Raw genomic sequence first — 18,724 nt, forward strand, 5'->3', positions numbered from 1 at the left:
ATACCTTCGTTAAAGTTGTACGGAACCCCCCGGTTGGCGAGTGCGACTCGCAGTTGTCCGCATTTTTTTTAATTTACCTACGATCGTAATATATGTAGATGAAGATAAGTATCTACTCAAGTAATTAATTGGTCGTATCTATGTTTTTATGAAATTTCCATTACAAAGTAAGTAAGCTATTTTCATTGCTTTGCGTGTTATTTTCGCCACAGTGAATTCGTTTTTGTTATTTCGCGAATATTTAAATGAGGTACCTAATTATTTGTCTTGCAATTTACAAAAACGCACAGACTTTAAACCTACGGAACCTACGGAACATGATCGCAGAATTTTCCTATTTTTTGCCGGAGCTCGACTTTAAGGATGACTCATCCTTTAGTCTTATACTTAATTATATAAGTTATATAATAACCGACATATTAAAAGATAGAATAAAATATTAATCATGTTTATCTACACGTCATAGGCGGCGTCACAAATTGTTTTTAATAAAGCGGTTAGTTTGCAGACATAAAAGAGGAGAACACTGATATTTTAACGGCATTGTGCAAGAACTTTTGGTGAGGATAACACGTTCACGATGAAGTTGGAGTTAATTTTTTGTGCAATCTGTGTAATTGGCTCAAGAGCCGCTAATTTACGTAAGTGTTATTTTTAAATTGGTTAAACTAGTTAGAAAAGTCCTTTACCCCAATTGAACCAAATAGTTCAACTGGTTGATATTACTTGATATCCGTTATAAAACTTTTAAATAAACAATGGTACGTATAGGTATGTGCATTTTAAGATTAGGTGCCTACCTAAACTGAAAAAGAACTAACTGTATTTATTTCATGAAATACATTTCTTACTGGGTTTTTCAACGTAATACTATGCCATTATAACTATTCTTAAGCGAAGCATATTAGGTAACGATTCGCTCAAATAATGAATTTCTTCCTTTCATAGGATTTTTTTTTCGATACTAATGACTGAACGGAAACAAAATATGTAGAATTTTAGCTTTTGGATTTATTTATAAATACCAATAAGTACTGCTGTTTGTTGTTTGTCTTTCAAAAAAAATTTATAAGAAAAGAATAATTTGCACTTTTTAAATTTAGCAAGTTTTTTATTATACTTTTATAGTTAGTGCACGTATATTTGTATGGTTTTTAATTGTACCTATGTATGTAATGTAGAGGCCTTACGCAACTGACATAATCTCACTGACAAAAGAATGTAGATTGTCCTAGTTCTAATTATGCTTGAATACGAATTCGTCGCTTTTATTTACATTTTCTTTCACCTGTCCCGTTGCCTTTCCGTAATCAAATTTTACCACCCATTTTCCGATGTTCGATATTAGAGCGGAAATTTCGAGTAAGTAGCTAGGACACATTTGTATTATCTTCCTAAGTTGTATACGATTGCGCAAAGTTAGAAGTCGGTACTAAAAGATATCTTTAACATTAATTTGGTCACAAATCACAAACCTTTCATTATAAAATGGCAACCGCAAAATGTAAGTACTTTCATTTTTTTTTTACTGCGAAATACCACTTTTGCGAACAAATCTAGATCGTATTCATTATCCCTTATCATGGCTAAAAGCCAATAAGTGTGATGTTATCGGTATTCCCTAAGCATCGTTTTCAATAGGTTCTTGGTCCTTTTATCCTAAAAGGTTAAGAAAAGTTTCAGCCATCCGCTGTCGGCTGTGTCGTTTCCATTGTACAAGGCGTTAACTTCAGAAGGGCTGGCTTGCTTGGGGGCTATTATCTGTTCCAATTTAGGAATCACTTTGACGGTCAGAAACAAAGAGGGTCCCTAACAGAGCACTTCCTTGTAGCGTGGAAATAAATTAATCCGGTGACCCTTGTCGACCCGATTGCAACCCTAGAAGACTTGTGGGCGCCTAAATAGGTGTTGCTCACTTTATGCCGCGCTTAGAAATCCAATATATAGTGAAGGGCGTAAAAGGACCATGACATACGCACTGGCTCTCTCAGTTCTTAAGGGGCCCACTGACCAGTCTGCCGGACTTTGAACTTTGAATACAATAAAACAAATTTAAATATATAGAAATTTAAATATATAGATATCGGCCTGTCAGTTGTTCGGAACTGTCTAATTGTTGTCTAACTGACAGCCTAATATCGTCCGGCGGATTAATAATCAGTGGGCCCTTTAAATTAGGGTTCTTCTTGATAAAATGAGTGACGGATTAAGAGAAAATATTAGAGGTAATTTTTACATACAAACGTTCTCGACATTTTCCTCTCTGGATTTTGGCCCTATATTGTTTTTATATGAGTTCAATATTACCAGTACCTTTTTTTGATATTCTTGTTTTTATAAGAACTGGGCGCTAATAACGACCAAATAAATGCACCGCAAACAGCTAGACGCCTAGCATACAAAATCGGCAACAATAAACTCAAAAATCAAAACGGTCAGACACAGATAATTTATTTCTCATTCCGTTCCAAAAAAAAATATTACGATTGATTTAGTTTTGAAGGAGGAAAATATTGAGGATGGAACCTCGATTTCTGAACGCGAGATTCGTCAGCGCGACAGAAATAATATACACCTGAAGGGCCCTCCACACTCGTGCGCGAATCACGGCGCGAAGCCGCGAACGCGAGTGTGGAGTGTAGTTCGCTAATCAGCATAATCGACTCCACACTCGCGTTCGCGGCTTCGCGCCGCGTAGTCTGGACCTAGAGCAGGCTTCAAATTCACACAGGGGCTCGGCTGGTTTCCTCTTAATGTTCTTATCACGGCGGTAATACAATGTAATTGACAGTGATGTCGCCTGCGTTAACGCTGCAACAGTAACTTTGCAGTAACAAAAGGTGTCATCAGAATGACACCTTTAACCTTTTTGACGCCGTGTCAAACACGAAAACAGTCATCCAGACGCCACGTCACCGAAGTGTCAAAACTAAAATTGAACTTTATGCATATGCATGTAGGTCTATGTTGCTCTGTGGTCCATGACCGATTAATCGGTCTTTGGCGTTGAACCTACGGTGCGTATATATGGGTCATTGGCGTCCAAAAGGTTAAATTAACTAGTTTAGTTATTATACATTAATTGATATTTCAAATCTAGTTAAAAGTGCAATAACCTACGTGGTTTATATTTTTGACGATATATTTTGTTTTTAGCATCATATATTACGCCATGCTCGAGGAGCCTGGCTATCAACGAGCTGACGGAATGCGTTACGACGGAGGCTCGAAGGATACAACCTGAGTTCGCAAAGGGCATACCAGAGTTTGGTCTAGAACCCATCGACCCTCTGCCGCTCGATGACATAGTAGCCAATGCGGGAACGTTCATCATAAGGAGCAAAAACTTACTTTTGAAAGGTTTGAAGAAAATGGAGATTCGTGAAGTCAAGTATGTCTTTCTAAAGCAACATTACGTTCTAACCCATAACCAATAGCAACAGTAGCATTCGCTCGTGGAATAGGCTATTTGACTAATTTTTGAAAATGGTTTTAATTGATTGTTTATGACTTAATAATTACACTACATTGATATTTCCGTGAAATTTCCTGTATTAAATATAAAAAAACAATGTTAAAGTTTATTTATTTTGAACGCGCCTTAAACGCTGTTTTTGCAAAGGGGCTAATCACGTGACACGTGTGACGTCACACGCGAGTAAACTCAGTCAATGACCTTAGTAAATCTTATGGTTTATGTGCATTGAATTGATTATTTCACTGTAAAATAGTATATAAATGGTGTATAGTGCCGCAATGTTCAAGTACGACTATAAAAAATCCAGATAAATTGTTTGTTTCCATTCCAACGAATCCCAAAAAAAGAAAAATGTGGTTAAAACTAGCGCGAATAGACCCAAAGAGCATTGTAGCGCATACAAATGTTTTTTCATTTCTCATGCTCTGAAAGAGGGTCATTGTTGTTCTAAAAGGTGCGCAGAAAATGATACGTGTCTGCACTAGAGCATTTTACGTTCGAAGTACGACTTTTTTAATTTTTTTACGATACGCAATTGAAATTTGAGTTTAAATGGATTTGTAATAAATTTTTCATTTTTATATTTGACTCTCCATTCCATAAATAACGATACTTTTGTCTGAATTGTTAATTGAAAGTACCCTCAAGAAATACTATAAAAATGTATACTTAGTCATGTTTTAAAAAAAATACATGCATTTTACTTTCCTCGTATTCGAAATGAAAAGTAGAGTGTTTAACTCGGGTGAAAGGCATCATTTCTGCCTCGGACTATTGGCGCTCTCACTGCATTCGAGCGCCAAAATACCTCGGCAGAAATGAGTGCCTTTCGTCCCTTGGTTAACAATCTACTATTATGTGTGAAGACCACTTCGATGTAAGTAATATTTAACTGTAAATAAATATGGTAGTTAAAGCAGCGGATTTTGTTGTATTTAACGAAACAAGATCTAGGTATTTAATGTATTACTACATAACCTCATAACATAGCTCTTTCAGCATTAGTAGGTAGTTACTAGCATACTTTTTCTTTCAAACTAAAGTGCAGTATGGAGATACTATTCTCGTCATCGTATTCTATATCTATATATAGGTATATAGGTATATATATCGTCGTCGTATTCGTATCATCGAAATCGAAATGTTCGTAAATAAACAATTTCTACGTATACTCACACAGCTGTTTTTACATTTCTAAGTTCCGCAGCATAGTAATCCGGATTATCTTTAAAGAAAAGTGCAACCATTAATGCGTCTATGTCTGTGGTAGGTTGCCGCTATCAGCTTTCACATATTTCGGCTCCATTTTGAGATTCTTATGAATATTGTGCTACTAGATATACGGATAAATCGGAATATACCAGAAAACTGTGGAACAATAACTAAATACAAATAAAACAGTTAAAACACTCAAGGCAATCAAGAATGTTTACCCGCGTGTGACGTCATCCGAGCGTTGACCAATCACAGAGCGTTCACGTCCCTGATGAAATTTCAAAAAATATTAAATTTTCTTTCGTTTATATTCCAAGAACTAAACATAATTTACATTCAAATATAGTGAAATATACTTTATTAGTTTATTATCTTTCAGGATGACAGCAATCTATACATATAATAAAGCGGAAGAGGGTCGAAAGTCTGTACATGGAAGATATTCGAAAAAAAATTGGCTGGGGATACTTAGAATCGATAACAGAACACATTCCAACAGTTTTTAGAATTTTTGTCTGTTTATCTGTTTGTCTGTTTATCTGTTTGTCTGTTTATTTGACCGCGCTACAAATGAAAACGGCTGAACGGATTTTGATGCAAACTTTACTAATCTGTCGAAAAAATCCACGGCCAGGTTATAGGCTATAAAAATTTGAGAAATTTTACGCCTAAGGGGGTTAAAAAGGGGGTGAAAGTTTGTATGGCGTTCAAGATTTATTTTAAGCTAGCAATTTGAAACTTCGTAAGAAGATATATTATTGAAATACAAGAACACTAATTTCAGCGTTTTTGAAAATTCATCCCCTAAGGAGGTGAAATAGAGGTTGAAAATTTGTATGGAGTTCAATTTTTTTTTGGGTGCGTTACTTGAAACTTTATAATGGGCATATTATTATATATTATATATACAGGAAAAGTGATTTTAGCGTCAAGAATTCGTCCCCTAACAGGGTTAAAAGGGGGTTGTAAGTTTATATCCATTACAAATGCTTTGAAACTTCTTAGAAAGGTATGATAGACGATTACAAAAAAACTAATTTTGACGTTTTTGGAAATTTAACCCCTCAGGGGGTTGAAAAGGGGATGAAAGTTTGTCTTGGGGTGCAAATTTTATTTTAAGCCAGGAACTTAAAACTTCTCAAAACGTTAATTATATTAAAAAGCACGAAAATTTTATTCAGCGTTTTTAAAAATTCATCCCCCATGGTGGTGAAAAAGGGGTTAAAAACTTTATCTTGATAACTATATCATTCAAGCTACTAGGCCAAGTTAGGTATCGTTTTTGTATAAATCGGGTATGCCGAATTCATTTATGATATCAAAATGACACCATTCCCGAGTGAAAACACAAAATATATGAAAAAAACGGTACCTGTCGTGCCGCGTCATGTTAAATTCGGCATAAAATATTTTTGGCATAAAAATTCGGCATAAATAAATTAGACAGAACTGCGAACCCGAACTGTTGCTAGAAGTGGGTTAGGTTAGGTTAGAACTGCGACCCCCAAGAAAATGAACTGTTGCCAAAAGTGGGTTTGATTAGGTTAGAACTGCGACCCCCAAGAAAACGAACTGTTGCCAAAAAAGTGGAAATTTAAAAATTGGGATATTTAAAATAGGAATCACGTTAATTCAGAATAAGGGCAATTCCGAATTCGTGATTTTGAAAATCGTAAATGTTAAATTCGGTGTTTGCCACCATCGGAATTGTTATAGTCGGAATTATGTAGTTCGGAATTTACAAAATTCGGCTTTTTGGGTTTTCGGAAATATAAATCTTCGTGATTTTCATCATTCGTAATTATGACAGTCGGAATTTTGATGGATCGAGCATTTAAAAATCGGAATGATAAAATTCGACATTCTAAAATTCGGAATAAAATCTTTCGGAAATATGTAGTGTACCCAATTTGGATAGGTAGGTACAGTCAAGGACGTAAAAATACAAAAATGGTACTGTATCGTTCGATATACACCTACTACTCTATGCCGTTTAAATCACGTCAAATATTTGAATAAGGGCAAAAAAAAAAAACATTTTGGAGTGTAATTTTATTTAGTGGTAGCAAAGAGGATATAATATTATAGAGCGGTACTGTCATAGTAAATTTTGTAACCACAGTAAATTCACTGCCATCTATCGACACACTTTAAAACTAAACATGAAGATTTATAAAAATACGATAAAATGTATTTAAATATGGATAAATGATTTTTTTTATTTGCATTAATTATTTTTATTATTTTGACCAATGTTCTTTCACTGATATGCGTTAAAATTGTTAAATAATAACTAACAAAACCGTTAACGCCCTCTATACGAGAGTAGGCAAAAGGTAGTAGCGACATCTGATCGAGAATCAAATTTTCGTGATTTTCGAGGCACGTTTTTTCCTTAGACTGTATCCATCTATTACGGAGTTATATCTATCTTTGGTGGTAGGTACCTAACTGTAAAATATTTTATCTGGACTACAGTCCTCTAGCGTATCCATCTGTCAACTTTACTTTAAGTTCCGTCTCCAGGGGACAGGAAGATAAATTAGGGGTGAATTAGCCGCTTACTGACACAGACCGAATTCCACGCAGGCGAAGCCGCGGGCACAGCTAGTTCTATATATAGTTTTAATGTTGTCAAATACCCTATTGTGGATTACAATCTCGACACTCATTTGTAAGTAGTTACTCTCTGGGTCAAACACATTTTAGGAAAGATCTCTTTTGGACAATACAATAAAAGTTAACGACTCGGTTACATAAAATATTCGTTTTTCTTATTTGAGTCTCAAGTACAAAAAACTTTATCCAGCCAGTAAGGGTGCAGCGAAACATTTGCGTTTGCTTCTCTTAACTATACGATGTCTACAGGAAAGACACGAACGCGTAAAGCATGCAATAAAATTTGTATAACCCCTCGTTATGGGCTATAGAGGTATAGTATTAAAAAGCTAGGTGATTCGTATAAAAAACTTGCATTAGGTTATCCAAATACCTAAAGAATGTACACGATGAAACCCGGCCATGCATGATCTGGTATATCTTTTTACCGAATGCACATATTCAAGCAATTCTTTTATTTTAATAATCTGTAATTGTTGTAATTTATAATAAAAATACAATCATATTACAATGTATGGGGTTCTGTGAGTTTTCGCCGAATAAGTATATTCCATCATACCTTAAATTAGTCAAGCGTTTTTTGATAATCTTCACTTCTTCACTCGCTTATTGGTGCTACAATGCCACAATTGTATTTAAGCTGTTTTATGCTCATTAGAATGTCATCTTACCAAAAACATAGTTTTTGAAACTCTTTTCTACTTGAGGTAGTCAGGAAAACTTTCTACTCCAAGTACTGAAAGTTGTTTTTATATGGGAGGCGTGGGAGGTATTGTTTGTCAAAAAGTCAAATTCAACAAAGATAAAACACCTCAGATCAGAACTATCTCAATCTGAACACAATCAGAAAAATGTTAGGTATTGTGAAAAGAGAATGTAATAAGGTATAATTTGGTTTATATATTTAAAAATAATAAACTATTTTAACTGGAAAATTTGGTAAAGACTGTCAGAAGACCGTGGACAAAAAAATATAGGGGTTACGTCTTTAGGTTATCTGCAGGAGCTTTCCAAGGATTCCCATTAATTCTCCATCTGAAATTAATATTATTTTTTACGTTTTGATCATTACAAAATAAGCTATCAAACTGTGCCTAAACTTTTTTATTTTAACCTTTATTTTATATTTAATCAGTATTGAAAACCCAGTGACCGACTAGGTACTGTACCATTACGCACAAATTGAGTACTTAAAAACATATTTTAAATTATTGGTTATTTGTCTTATAACAATAAATATTTCTACTCTCCAATTACTTAGGTATTGGTAACAAAAAGTCCTTGTAAGTCTGATGTGCAACAGTTTGGTCAAAAATATTCCAAAGGCCACCTCGTAAATAAAACATCCAAAGTAACGTACCTACTATACTCGTATAATATGGTCGCTTGGCAAGGCAATCCGGTTATTTGTTACTAGCTGTGCCCGCGGCTTCGCCTGCGTGGAATTCGGTCTGTGTCAGTAAGCGGCTAATTCACCCCTAATTTATCTTCCTGTCCCCTGGAGACGGAACTTAAAGTAAAGTTGACAGATGGATACGCTAGAGGACTGTAGTCCAGATAAAATATTTTACAGTTAGGTACCTACCACCAAAGATAGATATAACTCCGTAATAGATGGATACAGTCTAAGGAAAAAACGTGCCTCGAAAATCACGAAAATTTGATTCTCGATCAGATGTCGCTACTACCTTTTGCCTACTCTCGTATAGAGGGCGTTAACGGTTTTGTTAGTTATTATTTAACAATTTTAACGCATATCAGTGAAAGAACATTGGTCAAAATAATAAAAATAATTAATGCAAATAAAAAAAATCATTTATCCATATTTAAATACATTTTATCGTATTTTTATAAATCTTCATGTTTAGTTTTAAAGTGTGTCGATAGATGGCAGTGAATTTACTGTGGTTACAAAATTTACTATGACAGTACCGCTCTATAATATTATATCCTCTTTGCTACCACTAAATAAAATTACACTCCAAAATGTTTTTTTTTTTTGCCCTTATTCAAATATTTGACGTGATTTAAACGGCATAGAGTAGTAGGTGTATATCGAACGATACAGTACCATTTTTGTATTTTTACGTCCTTGACTGTACCTACCTATCCAAATTGGGTACACTACATATTTCCGAAAGATTTTATTCCGAATTTTAGAATGTCGAATTTTATCATTCCGATTTTTAAATGCTCGATCCATCAAAATTCCGACTGTCATAATTACGAATGATGAAAATCACGAAGATTTATATTTCCGAAAACCCAAAAAGCCGAATTTTGTAAATTCCGAACTACATAATTCCGACTATAACAATTCCGATGGTGGCAAACACCGAATTTAACATTTACGATTTTCAAAATCACGAATTCGGAATTGCCCTTATTCTGAATTAACGTGATTCCTATTTTAAATATCCCAATTTTTAAATTTCCACTTTTTTGGCAACAGTTCGTTTTCTTGGGGGTCGCAGTTCTAACCTAATCAAACCCACTTTTGGCAACAGTTCATTTTCTTGGGGGTCGCAGTTCTAACCTAACCTAACCCACTTCTAGCAACAGTTCGGGTTCGCAGTTCTGTCTAATTTATTTATGCCGAATTTTTATGCCAAAAATATTTTATGCCGAATTTAACATGACGCGGCACGACAGGTACCGTTTTTTTCATATATTTTGTGTTTTCACTCGGGAATGGTGTCATTTTGATATCATAAATGAATTCGGCATACCCGATTTATACAAAAACGATACCTAACTTGGCCTAGTAGCTTGAATGATATAGTTATCAAGATAAAGTTTTTAACCCCTTTTTCACCACCATGGGGGATGAATTTTTAAAAACGCTGAATAAAATTTTCGTGCTTTTTAATATAATTAACGTTTTGAGAAGTTTTAAGTTCCTGGCTTAAAATAAAATTTGCACCCCAAGACAAACTTTCATCCCCTTTTCAACCCCCTGAGGGGTTAAATTTCCAAAAACGTCAAAATTAGTTTTTTTGTAATCGTCTATCATACCTTTCTAAGAAGTTTCAAAGCATTTGTAATGGATATAAACTTACAACCCCCTTTTAACCCTGTTAGGGGACGAATTCTTGACGCTAAAATCACTTTTCCTGTATATATAATATATAATAATATGCCCATTATAAAGTTTCAAGTAACGCACCCAAAAAAAAATTGAACTCCATACAAATTTTCAACCTCTATTTCACCTCCTTAGGGGATGAATTTTCAAAAACGCTGAAATTAGTGTTCTTGTATTTCAATAATATATCTTCTTACGAAGTTTCAAATTGCTAGCTTAAAATAAATCTTGAACGCCATACAAACTTTCACCCCCTTTTTAACCCCCTTAGGCGTAAAATTTCTCAAATTTTTATAGCCTATAACCTGGCCGTGGATTTTTTCGACAGATTAGTAAAGTTTGCATCAAAATCCGTTCAGCCGTTTTCATTTGTAGCGCGGTCAAATAAACAGACAAACAGATAAACAGACAAACAGATAAACAGACAAAAATTCTAAAAACTGTTGGAATGTGTTCTGTTATCGATTCTAAGTATCCCCAGCCAATTTTTTTTCGAATATCTTCCATGTACAGACTTTCGACCCTCTTCCGCTTTATTATATGTATAGATGTGTAGTTACAATATTTTTTTGACACAACAAAGCGTTCATTGACTTTTTGGTGAATATCAAACTTCATTAATTGAACTGAGTTTGTTGGTGTTTCAAAACGACTTAGGCCACTCTCTAGCAGCTGTTTTTCTCCAATCCTATACCGGATCGGACAACGTGAAAACACTTATATAGTACTACAGCGACCCGCCCCGGCTTATCACGGGTAGTTCAACTAATTTATACAAAAACTTTACAAATTATACATATAAACCTTCCTCTTTATTGTTTATTAATACAACACACAAGCTTACAGTTTACATACCAAAGCGCTCACATGCTACACAATAAGATTCAACAAGTATTTACAATATACACAAAAAATAATGAAACAAATATATTACGTAAAACATAATGAAAACAGTTTAGGATACGAAAAATGGATGGATAGATCAGCTCGGATTTTCCTTTAAATAGGCGCCACATAACCTTTATTCAAAACAACCCAGATATTTAACAGACTCCAAACGCCGTGTAAGTTCGTGTTCTCCTCTCACTCTCACTGAGCGTCAGCTGAGCGAGATGGAAGTGCATGCCCGGACTGCCGCTGCCCGGGATCACTGTAGACCTAAATTTTTTTTCTATCGAGGAAAAGCCAAAACCTCAAGTTTCGAATCGATTCAGACCCTCGAGAAAGGGCTCAAGATTGCTAATAAAATGTATGGCAGCCGTATTGCGAGTTTTATAACTTCCTTAATACCGACGATTTGGACGACCGATCTTGCAGGGTCGCCTTTAAAGCCTAAGGTCCTGGGTTCGAATCCCGGTAAGGACATTTATTTGTGTGATGAGCACAGATATTTGTTCCCGAGTCATGGATGTCTTCTATGTATTTAAGTATTTGTATATTATATATATATATCGTTGTCTGAGTACCCACAACACGAGCCTTCTTGAGCTTACGTGGGATTTAGTCAATTTGTGTACAAAGACAGAAAATATATTATTGAGAATTATATCCATAACCTGTTTCGAAACATAAAAAGGTTGTGCCTTTTTCAGATTTAACTTGGAAAAAAACACCGGATCCATGAAGCTGTTTGGCAACATGACCTTCGTGGGTGACTACGAGACCGATGGCGCTATCGTCCTCATACCTATCAAAGGAAATGGGAAAATTTCTGTAAAATGCTGTAAGTGCACTGCTTAAAACACTGCTGTAGATAATCTTCATTCTGTAACCTTTGTATAAACCTACCACCTGCTTTTTCTGAGGATAATGCTTACATTACGCCAAATACCTACTAAAAAGCAAAAGATTATCGTGAAACGTTTTTACGGTTATTTTCTAAGGGATATTCAGTCTGTAATTTCTTGACCTACATATGCTAAAAAATAGATGAATACTTATTAGCATGAATCTGCCTAAAGCGCAAAGAGACACTTTAGCCCGGTTTAATGCCAACAGCAATCGGCCGCCGCTGCTCGTGCCAAGCCCCTAAATTTAACATATTACTAAGTTACTCTTTTTTTATTATTAAATCATATCCTCTCGAATATTACAAAAATCACTTTTCTCTTTTTTAAATACGAGTATTAGTTTTATTTATACCATTATGATTTCTGTGTTTTCAAGTTTAGTGTCTATGTTTTTTTTCCATTGCCCTCTTAGTAAATACATACTTGAAAATCTTGAAATATTTAATACTTATTACTCTTATTAGAAATCAGAAATCAATTATTGGGTGGTATATAGTTGTTACAATTAAATTATACCTAAAGTTAGACCAAGAAAAGTCTGCAGCGATTTTGATAGCACACGCAGTGCAAGTGTTATTTTAAACGTCAAACTTCTATAAAATTATGACGTACAAACGCAGTGCAAGTGTTATTTATACGTCATAATTTAATAGAAGTTTGACGTTTAAAATAACACTTGCACTGCGTATGCTATCAAATTCGCTGCAGGCTTCTTGGTCTAACTCTAGAAACACGTGGCACCCTAAGATGAGTACCTATTGCAAGTAGCTAGGACTAAAGTTTGTTAGTTGATACCTAAATCTGTCATTTTGACATTTCTGTTTGTTAGAAAAGAGACAAATTTTTGATTGTTAACCTTTTCGACGCCGTGTCAAACACAAAAGCTGTCACTCGGACGCCACGTCACCGACGTGTCAAAACTGAAATTGAACATTATGCACATGCACGTAGGTCTATGTTGCTCTGTGGTCTGCGACGGATTAATCAGTTTTTCGCGTTGGACCTGCGGTGCCGATATATCCGTCATTGGCGTCCAAAAGGTTAAAAGGTGCATTTAGTTTGTAAGAGGGTGAATAAAGGGGATACCTACCCCTAGTGCTCGTTTGTACTTATTGAAAAAAAAAACAATACACGATGGGCGAGAAGAAATTTAGTGAGACTAACATCTTTTAGGTGTTTTTGTGATCAAGCCGAGCCGAGATTCAATGGGTATATTTATATACAGGCTTTGCTGTAATTATTATCCAATAAATTCTAATTTAAATTACCGAGTTATTCGTGTCGTTAGCATGAATTGTCAATTTACTCAAGATAGGCAAGTACTTATCTTTGAGAACGATCCAAAGTTTGCCAACCCAAAGGCAGGATGATTACGCAAATATCTTCATAATAACCAGAAGGGGACGTGTTTAATTACTAACGCTAAATTACAGCGCTGGCTTAAAATTACAACAATAATTGGCCTGTCATTTAATCACGGAATTTATTATTTATATTTAACTACCAAGGCGCTCTATTTACATAATATTATTGTTGAGTGAGATAAATATCGACAGGTGGTCTTATATAATATCAAAGATAGATATATAATATCTAGAAATGACTTCAGTAAATATAATTATATTTTACTTGGAGTATTCAAAAACATTAATCGTGATTTAGACGTCTTTTTCGCAGAAAAATATCCGTGCTAGGTGGTAGACTAATGCGGCAGGCCCATGGGTGACGGTCAGTAGGTAAACAATAACATACAAGATGGTCTTAAAATTTGCTCAAGGTTGGTATCGTATTGTGATTCAGAAAATCAAATATCAAATAATTGGTTTTATGGACTTAAATAAGCGGATGAACATAAACAAGTGTACGTGCGTTTATTTAGTTGAAAATTATGAGTGAGTGTAATAGGTACGCCGCCAGTACGCATCATAATTGACCAAAGCGTCAGCGAAAGTCTCCGTTTTAACTTGGGCCTGTTGCTTTCGTACGTTCGGATGTTCTCCTCTGCAGAAGTCGCCATTCTCAACCGATTCTCGTGAAATTTTGTGACCAGATTCCATGATTAAATATTGTCGATCCAGATATTGGAAGTTTAAAAAAATGCGGAAATTGGCATAAAGAACTTAAGAGCCAATAGCTTATTATGGCGTTTAAGACCATTGTGATTTCACTGTGATAATGACTCAACGAACCAAGTATTTTTCACCTCAGCAGCTCGAACAAGCCTACTTTGCGACTTTCCTCACTCCAGGGAGTGAAACAAAGTAGCTTTTTAATTTAGTGAAGGCCATAAACTGCCACTTCATAGTTCTATTACAAATTCGTTTATTTTCTGTATTATTCTGTGTAATTCGAAATACATTTTAACCTTTAATATGTTCTCACTACTGAGGTGAAAAATTATATGTACAACACGAGAGCAAAGTTATTTTACATCTCGTGTTTTTGAGTCCCTCGCTACGCTCAAGATTCTAACTTAGAATCTTTTGCTTTCTCAGGACTCAAAATAAACACTCGCAAGAAAAACCAACTTTCCTCTCTTGTTGCACAAATAACTATTTCACATTTACATTTTCTAAGCATGCTCATGCATTTCGGATAACAGCCACTTTTCACAAAAATGCCGCCTGCTTTATACTCGTATTTTATTTTTTTACAGTGGATACCAACATCCTAATCAAGTACAAGCTCAGGAAAATCAAGGACCCCAACGGAGTGGACCACCTTGAGACGTACGATATCAAGCAGAGTGAGCAATATGGGCGTGTGGTGTTCCATCTTACCAACTTACCGGGTGGAGAAGCTATCGGTAAGTGGAATAAAAATCAAAAACGTTCCTGATAACGGGCGGCTTTCCCGTAGATAATACAGGGTGTAACAATAATAGCGGGGATCCGTTTAAGGGCATATTTGCTATCGTGTTCTGATTAGGAAAAAGTAGAAGAAGAAAAATTTTGACGCGAAAAAAATTATTATTTTTTGTATGGGGCAGATTGTTCAAGCCGGCCAACCCTCCGTACAACTACAAAGTACAAATTTTTTTTTTCTACTTTTTCCTAAGAACAGGATACCGAATATGCCCTTAAACGGATCCCGACTATTTTTGTTAAGTACACTTTGTAGAATAGTTAACGATGTGGGCACATTTGTGTCGTTTCCGAGCAAAAAGTCCCCCATTGTCGCTTGCCATATGATTAAGGAAGCTTTGACAGGTTATTCGTATAACGATACAAGCAAATCTCGTCCTTGGGTAAGCGACAAAGTGGGACCTTTGACTAGACTTCGACACACATTTTAAGGCTCTCCTTATTCATACATCGTTGGGTTTTTCAGTTGAAGTCAATGTAGGTATTATAATGTCCACAGGAAAACGCACGTTAACTTTTAGGTACTAAAATAAGTTTTTGAACCGATAAACAATACCAGTGAGAGGAGCGCAACGGCCTCCTGAGCAATTCGAACGACACACCATTGGCCATAGTGGAAAGACGTGCTACGTACGCAAAAAAAAACGGCAAATCGATGTACAGTTTAGCCTTTTGACACACGCATACTAGAGGTCAAAACAAAATTTTAGGAAACACCCTTAGGAAACATACTATACCAAAAGAGGTTTTCCCCGTTGGATATATGGATATTACGTATCATTTTATGATTAATATATACCGTATCTTCAGTACAGGTCCATAAGTCTCGTAAAATTGATACTAAAGTAGAACTGTATCACTTTGTAACATAGAAAAATTAAATAAAAAATACAAAATTAAATTATTTTCAAAATTGCTTTTTTGGGGTTAGATATGAGGATAATATATCACGTATTGTGGTATATAATACGCTATATACGTATTAGACCCCAGCCTAATAGGTATATAGCGTCACATCTATAGGTACTTACCTCATAATGTGTAGGAAATACCTACTTTATAACCTGTATGTGACATGTAATAAACAATTAGTATAATTATACGATTCTAATGCTACTTGACTGGTTTATAAAACAATAATTGCTTATTTACAGGAAACACGATAAACCAGGTGATGAATGACAACTGGAAGGACCTGATCAAGCAGCTAGGCCCGCCGTACACCAAGGCGACTGCCAACAAGGTCCACGAACTTATTAACAAGCTTTATTCTAATGTTCCATTTGACCAACTCTTCGCGTTATAAGTTAATTAGCAATATTCGCATTAAGGTGCGTCCAGATGTGTCGAATGCGAGCCTCCATTCACAATTCGCTCTCACCCGTGCGAAAAGAAAAGTCGTCTAATATAAGGGAATACATTCTATGACTCTTCTCTTTCCGCACAGACTCTACACGCGCTGTTCTTTGTAACGTTTTTTGCGAAAGGTTTGTACGCGTAAGTCGCGTAACGCGCTAATGCTAACTAGCGCATTCGCGGTGCGTTCCCCAGATGGGGACGCGTCTGTGTCGCTGTGGCAGTTAATGTTAAGTCCATGTGATTTAGTACATAAGTATTATGTAAGTAAATTGTAACTAAGTAATATTTTGTATAGTTTTATTACCCATTCTAATTAATTGTTAATTTTATAAATAGTATATAAGTCACTACTGGGCTGAACCCTAATACAAGGATGTCGTGACTACAGCTCGCGTTTTACAGAGGCGAGTATAATAAGGATTTTAAGATATTTTACAACTTCCAAAAGGTGCATTTATTTCGATTGATTCATTCATTTAATTATAGATAATTTTCAGCAATTATTGAAACCACTTCTAAAGTAGAAAACGTCGGCCGGAAAAATCGATACCTAGAGATTTGTTAAAAAATCATTTCCATACATTATACTAAATAATTACTATTAAGATATTTTTTGCTCTGTGTACAATTTTAGTTAACTAGAGACTGTGATGATCCCACAGACAAACTCATTGTTGAGTTTTAGGTATGGGGCTATGCTTACATTACATATGTTATGTACCATGTATTTTATTAAATAAATATAATAAAAAGAAATAATTAAGGTTTGAAATCTCGATTTATCTAACTTAGTATGGAATTTTAGGTATTTGACAGGTCTTTCGTACATTTTAGATCATAGTTGCAAACTACTCTTAACCCGTAGGAATAGAACTGAAAAAAAGTAAAATAAATAATGATATTCTAAAAAACTAGTCTCCGTTCGCACCATATAAGATTTTTCATATATGTACCTACAACACGCCGCGGCAATTCCCTTCAATCTCACCGCTCCTCAGTCCGAATAAATCATACTTAAACGAATAAGAGCTGCATAACAATACTGGATCTGCTGCCTCGACCCGGCAGCGGCAATTCAAACCACTTGCACCTAGCAGACTGTAATGAAAAGTTCCATCGTGTAGAAAATTAAATTTCTCTCTTCAGGGCATTAGGCAGGCTCGTACCAATCTCGGCATAATCGGGATTTCATCTCAATCGCGACTTGTGACTTCTGTCCTGGCTGATCTCGTTTCTATGCAAATCGGTACAGAACGCTCGTAACTGCTGAATAATTTAATCGATTGTTCAGAATCCATCCGAATGCCTATCTACTTATTATTATACTTTTTCTTGGAAGGATTTGGAAAAGAGGTTTGAATTTTTTTTATACTAATAAGTCGGGGGCACACAAATATACTGTAGTTTAAAGTCCAGAGTGACTTTTATTGGTTTCCTGCTTGCCGCTCGCTTGCCGTTCTGCTACTGGCGTGCTTCTGGCCCTTTCCCCGACTCAGCGCCACACAGTTACGAGCTGCGCTGAACTTAGCGCCGACCCGAAAAACCTGCGCCTACCACCTCGGCACCGTCTGGGGAGTACTTTGGCTGCAAACGACTAGCAGAATCCGATCTTGACAGTATTAGCGCGAACCACGACATTTACCCGTTTTACCAACTGAGTTAGTTGTGGAAATAAATATATTGAACGTTCTTCTGCCTACTCATTTACAATTTCTCATACCTATCGGGACAATTAGTAGGTCAGAACATTCCAGAACGCGACACTGCGCAGGGGTGTCACATGCGCGTACTACTACTTACGCAGTCATTTACCTAATAGTAATAAGCAATAATTTGAAAAAGAGTAATGCATGCAAATCCCATTTAAATTTAAACAGCCTGCGCTTTCATGTTTTCGTCCGCGCAAGTTGAAATTACGAAACTCGTTTGCACACCACAGCAGTTCGCAATTTGGGCTAAATGAAGTTTCGAGTGCAACCGTATTCATCATTTTATAGACAGTAAGCGGAGCGGCAATGTTCGTTATGTAGCACACAGTTATAATAAAATTGTCTTTGGGTGTCTGAATTATAGGAAGAGCTCTTAAGGTGTTACTTTTGACATGATATCGTAAATGAAAATTAAAAGGTTATTTTAACGTAAAAGCACTTCACCAAAAGTACCTAACATCCTGTGTGCACGATATCTTCCGCCTACCTACAGTGTCCTATACGCCGTTCTAAACTTCTTAAGATTTCCATCTTTTCTCTTATTGGGTTAACTTTACTATGAAATCAATAAGACTTTGATTGAAATTCATAACTCGGGACGGGAA

The 18,724-nt window shown here is 35.7% G+C and overlaps 1 protein-coding gene across 1 annotated transcript; it reads left to right on the forward strand.

The window, feature by feature from the left end:
* The first annotated feature begins 491 nt into the window (after window positions 1-491).
* On the forward strand, window positions 492-17,043 carry LOC134744989 (circadian clock-controlled protein daywake-like). The gene is made up of 5 exons (XM_063678946.1): window positions 492-641; window positions 3,157-3,391; window positions 11,990-12,120; window positions 14,844-14,993; window positions 16,206-17,043. The coding sequence occupies exons 1-5, from the start codon at window positions 581-583 to the stop codon at window positions 16,355-16,357; spliced, it is 729 nt and encodes a 242-aa protein (XP_063535016.1). The 5' UTR covers window positions 492-580; the 3' UTR covers window positions 16,358-17,043.
* The last annotated feature ends 1,681 nt before the right edge of the window (window positions 17,044-18,724 follow it).

This window comes from Cydia strobilella, chromosome 10 (assembly GCF_947568885.1).
Source record: "Cydia strobilella chromosome 10, ilCydStro3.1, whole genome shotgun sequence".
NCBI classification, from domain to species: Eukaryota; Metazoa; Arthropoda; class Insecta; order Lepidoptera; family Tortricidae; genus Cydia; species Cydia strobilella.

Coding starts and splice junctions, on each gene's coding strand:
- LOC134744989 (XM_063678946.1), top strand. CDS start 581: ATGAAGTTGGAGTTAATTTTTTGTGCAATCTGTGTAATTGGCTCAAGA. Junction 642..3,156: donor CTCAAGAGCCGCTAATTTAC/GTAAGTGTTATT, acceptor TTTTGTTTTTAG/CATCATATATTACGCCATGC. Junction 3,392..11,989: donor ATGGAGATTCGTGAAGTCAA/GTATGTCTTTCT, acceptor TGCCTTTTTCAG/ATTTAACTTGGAAAAAAACA.